Source organism: Artemia franciscana, chromosome 17, assembly GCF_032884065.1.
Source record: "Artemia franciscana chromosome 17, ASM3288406v1, whole genome shotgun sequence".
Lineage (NCBI taxonomy): Eukaryota > Metazoa > Arthropoda > Branchiopoda > Anostraca > Artemiidae > Artemia > Artemia franciscana.
Window position 1 is genome coordinate 33,330,458 of NC_088879.1, and position 12,354 is coordinate 33,342,811.

General features: G+C 34.9%; 1 protein-coding gene across 2 annotated transcripts in view; it reads right to left on the reverse strand.

The window, feature by feature from the left end:
* Positions 1–12,354, reverse strand: part of LOC136038159 (UBX domain-containing protein 4-like) — an 86,406-nt gene that overhangs the window by 44,273 nt on the left and 29,779 nt on the right. For both annotated transcript variants that reach the window (XM_065721217.1, XM_065721216.1), the window contains exons 3-6: positions 11,900–12,040; positions 10,239–10,369; positions 7,624–7,677; positions 524–958 (exon numbers count right to left, since the gene is read on the reverse strand). In XM_065721217.1, coding sequence (XP_065577289.1) covers positions 524–958; positions 7,624–7,677; positions 10,239–10,369; positions 11,900–12,040 — 761 coding nt within the window. The remainder of the gene's footprint in view (positions 1–523; positions 959–7,623; positions 7,678–10,238; positions 10,370–11,899; positions 12,041–12,354) is intronic.

Here is a 12,354-nt window from a genome sequence, read left to right on the forward strand (position 1 = left end):
GGCCCATTCACAACAAGATTAAACAAATACTAGATGTAACTAATGCTTATCTGAGGCCAATCAGAATTTCATCATTTTTCTGATTAGAAAATTTTTTGAGAAAAATTCTGATTGCCTCAAATTAGTGCTAGCCCATTCCCCATATCAGCGAAATATAATCGTGAATAGACCTTTATTATTGTTATGGGCTTACCAGGTTAGACCTTTAGGGACATTTCACCTTTATTTGCTCTAAAATTCCTGGCGTTATTTGTGCTGATACTAGCGTGGTATGTGGATTGGTCATTTTTCTGGCTGGCTGAAAAACTGTAAGAAAAATTCTTTCTGCCCCCAACAAGCACAAGCTCATTCACGATATTAGTAGAACATCATTGTGAATCAACCTTTATTAACGTCATGGACTCACCCAGGCTAGACCTTAATGGGGAATCCAAACTTTATTTTCCCTACGATTCCTGGCGTCTTGTGGGCTAATATGAGTGTGGTATAAAATAGTAATAATAAGACAAAAATCAATACATACTTCTTTTTCTTCTCTTTCTTTCTTAAATCTAATTACTTCAGCAAGTTGTCGGGCTTTCTCGACTCTCTCCTCAAGACTTAGACTTCCAGAAACACTGGCACCCCTTTCTGATGTTACATCGCCAGCTACGTCATGAACTGCTGTATTTTCGTTACTTGAGTCTGCGCTTCCATTATCAATTTTAACAGCTATGTCACTACCTCCTGTTTCCATATTTACATCCTGGACATTGCCACTTTCTTTGGCTTTCTTTATCTGTGGTTCGTCTTCGGCCTCATGGTGTAAGCCGTGTGTGGTGTAAGCCGTGTCAGCACCTTTAAGAGATGAGTCTAAATCCTGAGTGGCTAGTTGGTTATCACTCGTTTCTTTGCTTGTTGCTGGTGCAGATCCAAGAGACCCAGGAGGTACCTCGGACAGACTTGCACTTTCAATATCCTAAAATACAGAATTGATTCATTTAAATAACAGTTCAATATCCTTTTATATGAAAGTGAAAAGCAAAAAATATTTCTGGATATTTCGGTCGCTTACACAGTGACCGTCTCCAGCAGATAAACTAATATAATACAACTAGAACATAGACATTATACAAAACAAAAATTAATTACGTTCAAAGCAGTTACAGATGCAAAGCTCTTTGACTTCCTCGCTTCCTGGCCATTGACTTGATTTTTTCTGTAAAGTTCATTATCAGGTAAACAAAGGTCATTGGTATCGGTAGAAACTAAATTTACTTCACTTGACTGTAGTAAACCATCACAAATTGGATTTAAGCCAAATTCACCCGCATCTCTGTCCAAAGCAAGGTCCTTGAATAAGATTTTTTTTTTTTTTTTTTTTATCTCAATGGGTTTCCTATAAATTTGTTTTAAACCCCAGTCTCTAGAAATCAAAGAAACATTTTCAAACATAACGAAACGGCCCGGGAAATTAAAAAAATATAAATGTATTTTGATATGTAAGTATCAGATATCAAAACACAAAGTTGAAGATTCAGATCAATCACCTAAAAATTAAGAGGTGGAGCACTGGAGCACCAGGCTAAATCAGCAGCTGGTTCAATATCAGTAACGAGTTTCAGGTTCAATAGAAGTCACATTACATAAAAGTAACACAAGTGCCCAATAGAGGCAACATCTTGGATGTTGATAAATGCAAATTTCTTTCTAAAAAAAAAAAAAAAAAATTCAGTTCGCCCTTTCGTTAGAATTGTTTTACTATTCCTCTCGTAGATTATATCTGCTGGCTTGGTATTTCTACTGCTCATATTCTTCCAGGCTGTCAACAGTCTTATATAAATACGAAAATTTAATGAAGATACGGTAAGATTCTCGCTAATAGAAAGATATATAACAGACGTGGGCTGGCCAGGCTCAAGTGAACTTTTTGTAATCATTTTTTTTTAATCTTTCTCCTTCCTGCGAAAAACAGTTTACAAAGGATCCGGACTAATTAGTTTAGATTTTTAAAGTTTTTATTGTGTCTTCCGTCTTAGGACAAAATACCGGGTTCTTATTACAAAATATCTAGCTCCTGATGTTACAGTAAAACTGGAAGTACTGCACAGAAATCTATCCAATACAATATGCATCCATGTTTCTCCACATGACTTGGCGAGAAACCATATAGTGAAAGACTATCTGTTCTAAAGCTCCTATTCTTGACCTTCCGACGCAAGCGCAGTGACATACTTCTCGCAGAGCTAATTGCAGAATCAGACAAGCCTTTTTTAGCCAAAGCGTTGTCAATGATTGAAAATGTTTAAGCAAAGAGACCATGTCGACAATATCAGCCGAAGTTTTCAAAAGGATACTCGACAAAGAATGGGAAGCCAAACCTTCAATATACGACTGGAGCTGCCCATCATCTGTGTCTGACAAATATTGATTAATATGCATGTTTACGTAAAAGAGTTGGGCTAGTATGCTGATGATGCTTGTCATACCTAACCAACTCATAAACTCAAACAGAAATTTACGATGTGCGGCGATGTCTACTCTAAACCATACAAGGATGGTCTCTTGATTATACTTATCTATGCTCACCGTTATTGAGTGGACTTAAATTGCATCTATTCTAGCGGTAAATAAAAAGAACTAATTTTTTTTTTAAATGAAAGTAAGGAGCAACATTAAAACGAACAGAAATTACTCCGTATATGAAAGGGGCTTTTCCTCCTCAATGCCTCCCTCTTTACACTAAAGTTTGACACTTTCTCTTAACTCTATTTTTAAAACAGTAAGTAACTTTAGCGTAAAGAGCGGGGCGTTGAGGAGGAAAAGCCCCTTTTATATACGGAGTAATTTCTGTTCGTTTTAAGTTTTAATGTTGCTCCTTACTTTCATTTAAAAAAACTAGTTTTTTTTATTTAATTTCTGGACGTTTTTGAATTAATACATGCTTGATTTTGGCTCTCCGCACATAAACTATTAAAATTAAATTTGTATATTAATTTTTATTTTTTGGCTAAATGGCCTTCTCTTAGTTTTGATTAGACGATTTTAAGAAATAAGGGTTGGGGAAGGAGGCCTAGTTGACCTCCAATTTTTCGGTTACTTAAAAAGGCAACTAGAACTTTTAATTTTTAACGAACGTTTTTATTAGTAAAAAATATACGTAACTTAAGAATTAACTTACATAACAAACTTCTATATTCTTATATTTTTATTATGTAAATGAGGGGTGTTTCCCCTCGTTAATACTTCGCTCTTTACACTAAAGCTTAAGTTTTGTCCCAATTCTTTAAGGATGACCCCTGAATCAGAAAGGCCGCAAAATAAATAGTTGAAATTACTAAAGGTATTTTAGCATAAAGAGCGAGGTATTTAGGAGGAGAAGAACCCGTCATATGCGTAATAATCTCTCTTAGTTTTAATTTTTAATGCTACTCCTTACTTTCAATTGAAAAAACTTTTTCATGTTTATTTTTTCATTGTTTTTTTTTATAGTAATGCCAGAAAATCCTGCGCCCTTTTCATTGAATTTCTATTCCCCCATGACATATTCCTCCAAGGAAAGATCCTCCCAAATAGCCCCCTCCCCTCAGCGCCTCCAAACCAAAACAATCCCCCAGAAAACGTCTGTACACTTCCCAATAACCATTACTGTATGTGAACAATGGTCAAAGTTTGTAACTTGCAGCCCCTCCCCCGGGGACGGTGGGGGAGTAAGTCATCCCCAAAGACATAGTTATTATGATTTTTGACTATGCTGAACAAAATGGCTATCTCAAAATTTTGATCCGTTGACTTTGGGTAAAAAATGAGCGTGGGAGGGGACCTAGGTGCCCTCCAATTTTTGGTCACTTAAAAAGGGCACTAGGACTTTTTATTTCCGTTAGAATGAGCCCTCTTCCGACATTCTAGGACCACTTGGTCGATACGATGACCCCTGGGAAAAAAAACGCACCTGTGATCTGTCTTCTGTGATCTGTTTGATCTGTTTTTGCATCAGGGTTCTCTGGTACGCTGAATACGATGGGGTGATTTTCGTTAGGATTCTATGACTTTTAGGGGGTGTTTTCCCCTATTTTCCAAAATAAGGCAAATTTTCTCAGGCTCGTAAATTGTAATGACAAAGACTAAATTTGATGAAACTTATATATTTAAAATCAGCATGAAAATCCAATTCTTTTGATGTATCTTTTAGTATCAAAAATCTGTTTTTTAGAGTTTCGTTTACTATTGAGCCGGGACGTTCTTTTGGTTACACGTTTTTCGTTTCTCTCTCTCTCTCTCTCTCTCTCTCTCTCTCTCTCTCTCTCTCTCTCTCTCTCTCTCTCTCTCTCTCTCTCTCTCTCTCTCTTTATTTTTTCATTTTTTCGTATGTATGTTACTTCACAAATTTTACTATTGCCTAGTCTAGATGAAAAATAAATTTTAATGACCATGGGTGTGCATATTCAAAACCGTTAACGAGGGAGGAGGGATACTTGCCTCAAGGAAAGGGTTGAAGAATTAATTACACACTTGTACTTTACCAAGAAATTCAAAAATGAGTGAAACTAAAGTTACCCGAAGGAAAAAATCTTCATTTCTCAACATCAAGCAATGTGAACTAACGTCATACAACAATAATATATCATAACAACACCAAGCCACCTGGGACCAGTGCAGATAAATACAGGCCTACACCTCTTGTACCCCACTTCATTCTGGGTATGCCCCCCCTCCTCAAGAAATTTCATTTCTACTCTGTTCGAATCTTTTCTTACGATCTCCTTCCATCCCATTTAAGGACCTTCTGCTTTTTCGTTTGCCCCCCACCCAGATTGTACAATTTTTGGTAAATTACCATTTTTCATTCATCAATCATGAGCTATCCATTTTAGCTTTGTTATCGCCACATACCGACATTTTTTGCATAGTTTATTGTTTCACATTCCCATTTAAAGGCGCAAATAAAATTTTCTTCAAAGAATTCCTCTTGAAATATCTTGTACGTGGCGTAAATAGCATAAGTGACACCACGGCCAGACTATAAGTCCCCCCTCTTTTATTACCCCCATGCCCGCATCATGTCTGATTTTTTGCCTGATTTTAAAAAAAGGGTGGAAACACCCCCAAAGAGTCAAATGACGCTAAGAAAAAATTGCAACATCGGTTTCAGCATACAAGATAATTCACAATTAAAATTCTGTGTGTATATTTTTTCTAAGTTTTGGAGAAAAATCCCATTGTTGTCTCTTTGTCTTTAGAAAAAACACATGTTTATGAGCCTTCCATTTCCCCGAAAGAAGGAGTATCAAGTAAAGGTAATTCATTTGGATATTGCTGCTTGCAATATCGAATTGTATTGCCATCTATATCAATATATGTTTTCTTTATTTTAGATGCGAGCATTTACAGTAATTTCTGTTTGTTTTGGATTTCACTTATTCTTTAATAGTAACTTCTGGTCTTATTTATATACTAATTACAGGACTATATTCACTGACATATCCTAATCATATTATGAAAAGATAAACAAATTCATGAAACAGGAACAAAAACACAAAAAAACACAAGAGATTGGAACAACGACACGAGCTCAGAAATAGAAATAGGAAGATAAATGTATTTTATCCTAATAAAGGACAAAATACCAGAGATAACCTTGAAAAAAGAACATAGGAACGATGGAACAAAAACATATCAACGAGCATGTTCTGATAGCCTAAATTTCGAATAAATACCCAAATTTTGCAGTTATTTTGGAAAAGATTAATGAAGTGATTCGCCTCACTGATCTGGGTTGGTAAAGTTAGTGGGTGCAGTAAGGACGTTAAAACTTCAGTTCTTTTAGTAACTAAATAAAAATGAAAAGTTTGTTTCAACTGAAAGTAAGGAGCAACATTAAAACTTAAAACGAACAGAAATTATTACGTATTCAAGGGGGTTGCCCCCTCATCAATACCTCGCTCTTCACGCAAAAGATTGACTTTTTTCCCAATTATTTAAGAATGACTCTTGATACACAAAGGCCATTTAATTAGAATAATGAACTTTTTTCAAATTCAAAAGCCACTTTAGCGTAAAGAGGGAGACACTGAGGGAGACACTGAGGGGACAACCCCTTCATATAAGTATAAATTTCTGTTCGTTTTAAGTTTTAATTTTGCTCATTACTTTCAGTTGAAAAGCTCCCCCTCCGATGGAAAATTTTATTCCACCACGAAAACTCCTCCACGGGAAGGTCCTCATACGTAAGCAGCCCCACCAGAGAACTCCCTCCTCCTCCCTCAAAAAATATCTTTATACTTCCCAATAGCCAATACTATCTGTAAGTAATAGAAAAAGTTTATAGCTTGCCTCCCACCCCCGAGAGCTGCGAGGGGTCAAGTCATCCTCAAAGACATCATTATTAGATATTTCGACCATGTTGAAGAATATGGCTACCTCAAATTTTTGATTGCACAGTTTTGGATAAAAAGGGGGTAGGAGGGGGGCTAAGCTCTACCATATCTCCCAAAAAGAATCAATGTACCAGAAAGCGAAGCTCACAGCATTGTTCACATCTAATTAACACGGAATTAAGCGGTGGATTCACTCAAATATAATAAATAAAACGGACCGAGTGCCCCACTAGCGGCGAATTTAAAACAAAAAAAAAACAAAGGAGGAAAAAGCAGCAGCAGCTAAATAAAAAAAAATCTTATCACTACTTCCTATGCGAAAAAAGTAGTTTTCTTGTTGTTCGAGATTGGGAACTGTAATTCTCCTATGTACTTTATAAGAATAATGCGACTCTACTATTAAGCTAACTGTAAGACTTTGTGAGTGGATGTAAGGTCATTATCAATAATGAAGCTGTATTTTCAGTAATCTTTCCTATGAAGATTTGTGAGTGGAGACCCATGGAGCCGATTCATGCAACTGCACGAGGGGAAGGGATCTAAAACGTATTCTGAGTGGAAGGCAATTTCGTGCTCTTTTCGTTTTTACATTAACATACCAAAAAAGTCAGTTTTTTACTACAAAAAATACAAAAACTAGTTTTTTTCAATCTAGGGGCGGTGGGAATCCTCCTTCTAATGACATCAATTATAGGGATAGAATTACCTGTAATAACAACATTATAAAATTAAGCCTATTGTAAGAATTCGTGACATTATTCTGATTTAATTATTATTAATTATACTGTGTTTTTTTCAATAATCTTTCCTACGAGGATTTGTAAGTAGAAATTGGATTATTTTATATATTACTACTAAGTTCAAGCTTACAGAAAGAACTTATGATACAGATGAAGCGTCACTAGAACGAACCGAGTAAAGAACAAAGACCACAACCTAGAAACTTAAAAGGGTGCTTTGAAAAAAACTTCGTTTAAGGCTGATTCAGAAATGATAATTATTATCTCGACTAATCTTAATTGTAAGAGTTTACTAAGAGTATCATGGTGACAGCGGTAGCTGCAACCTAGTAAAGAACGAATCACGGCCCATAGTAACCAAAAATTAAAAAACCAGACTTACAGTCCCCTGGCTTGAACAACAAGGAAGTCACTTTTTTGCAAGGGCAATAGCAATGTCTCCTCTTTTTCCTTCACTGTTTCCTATAAGGATTTTTAACCAGAGATTAAATATCCTTGGATAATAATATTACTAAAATTAAGCTTACCGTAAGAGTTTGTGACGTTGATGTAACCTCAGGCTTGTTAACAGACGGGACGACCTAGGAGAAAAAGCTATATATGAAATTCGAAATAATTAGGAATATAATTTCAGGAGCCGAAAAAATAGCGTTAAAATCTGGCATTCAATTAATTCAATATGGATCAATTTGTTTCATCTTGTCGATTTATCATGATTTTCCTTCATCTCACATCAAGTAATAACTGTCTTGCTATTCTTTATACTTTAATTTTGAATAAGCTAAGGGCGCCATTCGAAAGACAATTTCTATTTATGATAATATTTTATTTATCTATTTAATTAAGTAATATTTAATTTATTAATAATAATTGTCTGCATTCAAAATATCCAAATAATAAAAAATGGTTAATTCTTTGTGTTCAAAGCGCAGAAGGAGTTGTAATGTTAACATCATTTGCCCATTATGAAGAAAGCAGTTGAAACTGAACTTCTCTGAAACTTTAGAATGAAGCTTATAGCAAATTAAATAAAAAAAACTAGTTTTTTAAATGAAAGTATGGAGCGACATTAAAACTTAAAACGAACAGAAATTACTCCGTATATGAAAGGGGCTTTTCCTTCTCAACGCCCCGCTCTTTACGCTAAAGTTTGACTTTTTCTCTTAACTCTACATTTTAAAACAGTAAAAAACTTTAGCGTAAAGAGCGGGCCGTTGAGAAGGAAAAGCCCCTTTCATATACGGAGTAATTTCTGTTCGTTTTAAGTTTTAATGTCGCTCCTTACTTTCATTTAAAGAACTTGTTTTTTTTATTTAATTTCTGAACGTTTTTGAATCAATGCATGTTTTCATTTTGGCTCTCCGCAGAGGAATAATTAAAACGAAATTTGTATATTTTTTTTTTTTTGGCTAAATGGCTTTCTCATAATTTTGATCGAATGATTTTGAGAAAAAAAGAGCGGGAGAGGAAGCCTAGTTGCCCTCCGATTTTCGGTTAATTAAAAAGACAACTAGAACTTTTATTTTTTTACGAATCTTTTTATAAATAAAAGATAAACGTAACTTATAAATTAGCTTACGTAAAGAACTTTTGTATTCTCATGTTTTTATTACATATATGAGGGTGTTCGCCCCCTCGTCAGTACCTCGCTCTTTACACTAAAGCTTAAATTTTGTCCCAATTCATTAAGAATGACCCCTGAATCACAAAAGCCGCAGAATAAATAGTTGAAATTACTAAAAATACTTTAGCGTAAAGAGCGAGGTATTAGGAGGAGGTGAGCCCTCATATGGGTAATAATTTCTGTTCGTTTTAAGTTTTAATGCTGCTGCTTACTTCCAGCTGAAAAAAAAACTTTTTCATATTTATTTTTTCATTGTTTTTTTTAAGTAATGCTAGTAAATCCTGCGCTCCCTTCATGGAAATTTTCTTCCCCCATGACAAATTCCTCGATGGAAAGTTCCCCCAGCATATCCTCCTCTTCTCAACCCCTGCCTCCAACCAAAAAATCCTCCTGAAAACGCCTGTACACTTCCCAATAACCATTACTATATGTAAGCACTGGTCGAAGTTTTGAACTTGTAACCCCTCCCACAGGGACTGTAGGGGAGTAAGTCGTCCCCAAAGATATAGTTATAAGGTTTTTCGACTACGCTGAATAAAATGGCTATCTCAGAATTTTGATCCGTTGACTTTGGTAAAATAATTAGCGTGGGAGGGGGCCTAGATGCCCTCCAATTTTTTTGGTCACTTAAAAGGGCACTAGAACTTTTCATTTCCGTTAGAATGAGCCCTCTCGCAACATTCTAGGACAACTGGGTCGATACGATCACCCCTGGGAAAAAGAAAAAAAAAACAACAAAAAAACAAATAAACACGCATCCGTGATCTACCTTCTGGCAAAAAATATGAAATTCCACATTTTTGTAGATAGGAGCTTGAAACTTCTACAGTATGGTTCTCTGATACGCTGAATCTGACGGTGTGATTTTCGTTAAGGTGCTATGACTTTCAGGGGGTCCCTATTTTCTAAAATAACGCAAATTTTCTCAGGCTTGTAACTTTCGATGGGTAAGACTAATATTGATGAAACTTATATATTTAAAATCAACATTAAAATGCAATTCTTTTGATGTAGCTATTGGTACCAAAATTCAATTTTTTTAGAGTTTTTGTTACTATTGAGCCGGGTCGCTCCTTGCTACAGTTCGTTACCACGAACTGTTTGATAATTAATTATCGCTCATGATAACTGTTTTTTTTTGGAACGCACACGGTCTCCCAACTGATCCATTCTAACATTTACACTGAATAACGTCAATGGGACTCGAATGATGATTAATAGTATAAATCAAAGGCACTAATAGTACTGATTGTAAGAGTACAAAAATAATAAAAACCGTCACCGTAACAAAAGCCTTTACCAACAAAGGATATATTTTCTAAATTTTATATAAGGAAAGAGGCATAAGGACTCAAACTCAAGACCCCAAGGATGAGAGTCTAACACTCAGCCACCAGAGCAAGTCGGGCTTGTTAGTTGGTTTTACATGTTTGGAGTAATGATATATATTAATACAAAAATTTCCTATTAACGGGGTTTCTTTGAGTAACACACTCTACCTTATCAAATGATACTTACTTCTTCGGGTTTTGAGATAAGCTTCAAAATTCGGTCTCTTAACTGTTCTAGTCCGATATGTCCACCAATGACTTCAACAGGGCTTCCTTGCTGATCAATAAAATACATTGAAGGCACTAATATTACTGGATCTAGGGTATGAGGAGTTAAGAATAATTGAAAAACAAGAACTGAAAAATGCACAAAAAAGATAAAAAAACAATATTTATCAATGTTTGGGAAAAAAGGAATTTGTTTTTGTTCCCACAAATACGGTTTTCGCACAAAGCACGTCCTAATCGGTCATATTACGAGCTATCCACGAGCAAATTCACATTAAACGGTGCTGTTAGTTCAGGATAAAGTTCAATCAAAAACTAGCAATTTTCATTTTCAACGGTTGATTTAAACAGTTAAATAGACAGATAAACTGAAACAAGGAAGAATTTAATTTGCAAAGAAAAAAAAAGAGCCAAGAGCCCATAATGGCACTTGTGACGAGGTCGGAATCTAAAATTTGACTCGGTACTAGAATTATCGATTTTTCTGTTCTTTTTTTATTGACAATTATTGCAAATATAGATTTGCAATACAGTGTTCCTGTAGTCTCTTCTTGTTCGGTATTTTAGCTGTAAAGAAGATAAATTAGTTACATAGGGCGTTTTTTTATTCTTTATGAATTCTATTGTATTCTTTTTGTATTGTTTCATTGTTGTATTCTTGTCGAATTTTTCTTTTTGATGTTTTATTAGCAGATTTTGGAAAATTGCTGAAAAACTTTCAGAAATTAAATTTTAAAAACAGGCTTTTTTAACTGAAAGTAAGGAGCGACATTAAAACTTTCCATATATGAAAGTGGCTTTCCCCTCCTCAACGTCTCCCTCTTTCCGTTAAAATTTTTATTATTTTAAAAAGTAGAGTTGTGACAAGATCCACTTTGTCACACCTCTGTCACTTTTCATATACGGAACAATTTCTGTTCATTTTAAGTTTTAATTTCACTCCTTACTTTAAAGTTAAAAAAAAGTTTTTTTTTATTTAATTTTTGATTTCATAATGTAGAGCATCCCTGACTATCATTTCCAAGTCAGTCCAATCCAATCACTGCAGAATACGAAATTCTTAGGATTTCAAAACATACTCCCCGGCGGTGAATCGAACCCCGGTCTCCCGCGTGACAGTCGGGGATACTGACCACTATACTACCGAGGACTAATAATGTTCGAAGCTCACATAATAGTTTGATGATAAATTCTTCTACCGTGCAATTATAAATGAACTTAATGATGATAGAAGGTAATAAGCTTACCTAAGCTATGGATGTCAGGTGATTGATTTTTCTTCTAACGATAATTTCGACAGGACCTGTGCCTGTCATCATCAGGTTAATTCAAATTTCTTGCCCTGATGATGATGACAGGCACAGGTCCTGTCGAAATTAACGTTAGAAGAAAAATCAATCACCTGACATCCATAGCTTAGGTAAGCTTATTACCTTCTATCATCATTATGTATAAAAGTCAGGTTGGCCCTAGAGAGTATATTATAAATGAACTTGTAATTAGATTCATATATATAAATTATACTTTGAATTATTTAATTTGACTTTGAGTTATATTGAATTAGCCTAAACCAACTTCCATTTCATTTACGAAAAAAATACTGATTTCAAAAAAGGATACAAATCTGAGAAAACTGGCTGCATTCAGGCGTATCTAAGGTAAGTTGAATTTTGACAAAATTCTCTGTGTCTAAAATGCTCGTCATCTCTTCTGAATTGAGAAGCGAAGTGAATTCTTCTGTCTTGGCGTCACCATCGGTACCTAAAAAAAACTAAAATATTTAATATTTTTTAATTTAAAAAAGACTATAACCTAGAAAACTAACAAAAACTGAACAGATTTGACATGCTGTCAATTGTCCCATGATCTTGATAATTAATTTCAGTGTTTCTCAAACAGAAAAAATGTTTACTTCTTGGTTTATGAAATTCGTAATAAACGATAGGCTGACGATGCAAAATCAAAACACCATTGTGGAAAATTTTGTGGTCAAAATTCACATTTCAAACAGCTCGTGGCAACGAACTGTAAGCAAGAAGCAACACAGCTCATTGGTAGCCGAAACTCTAAAAAAA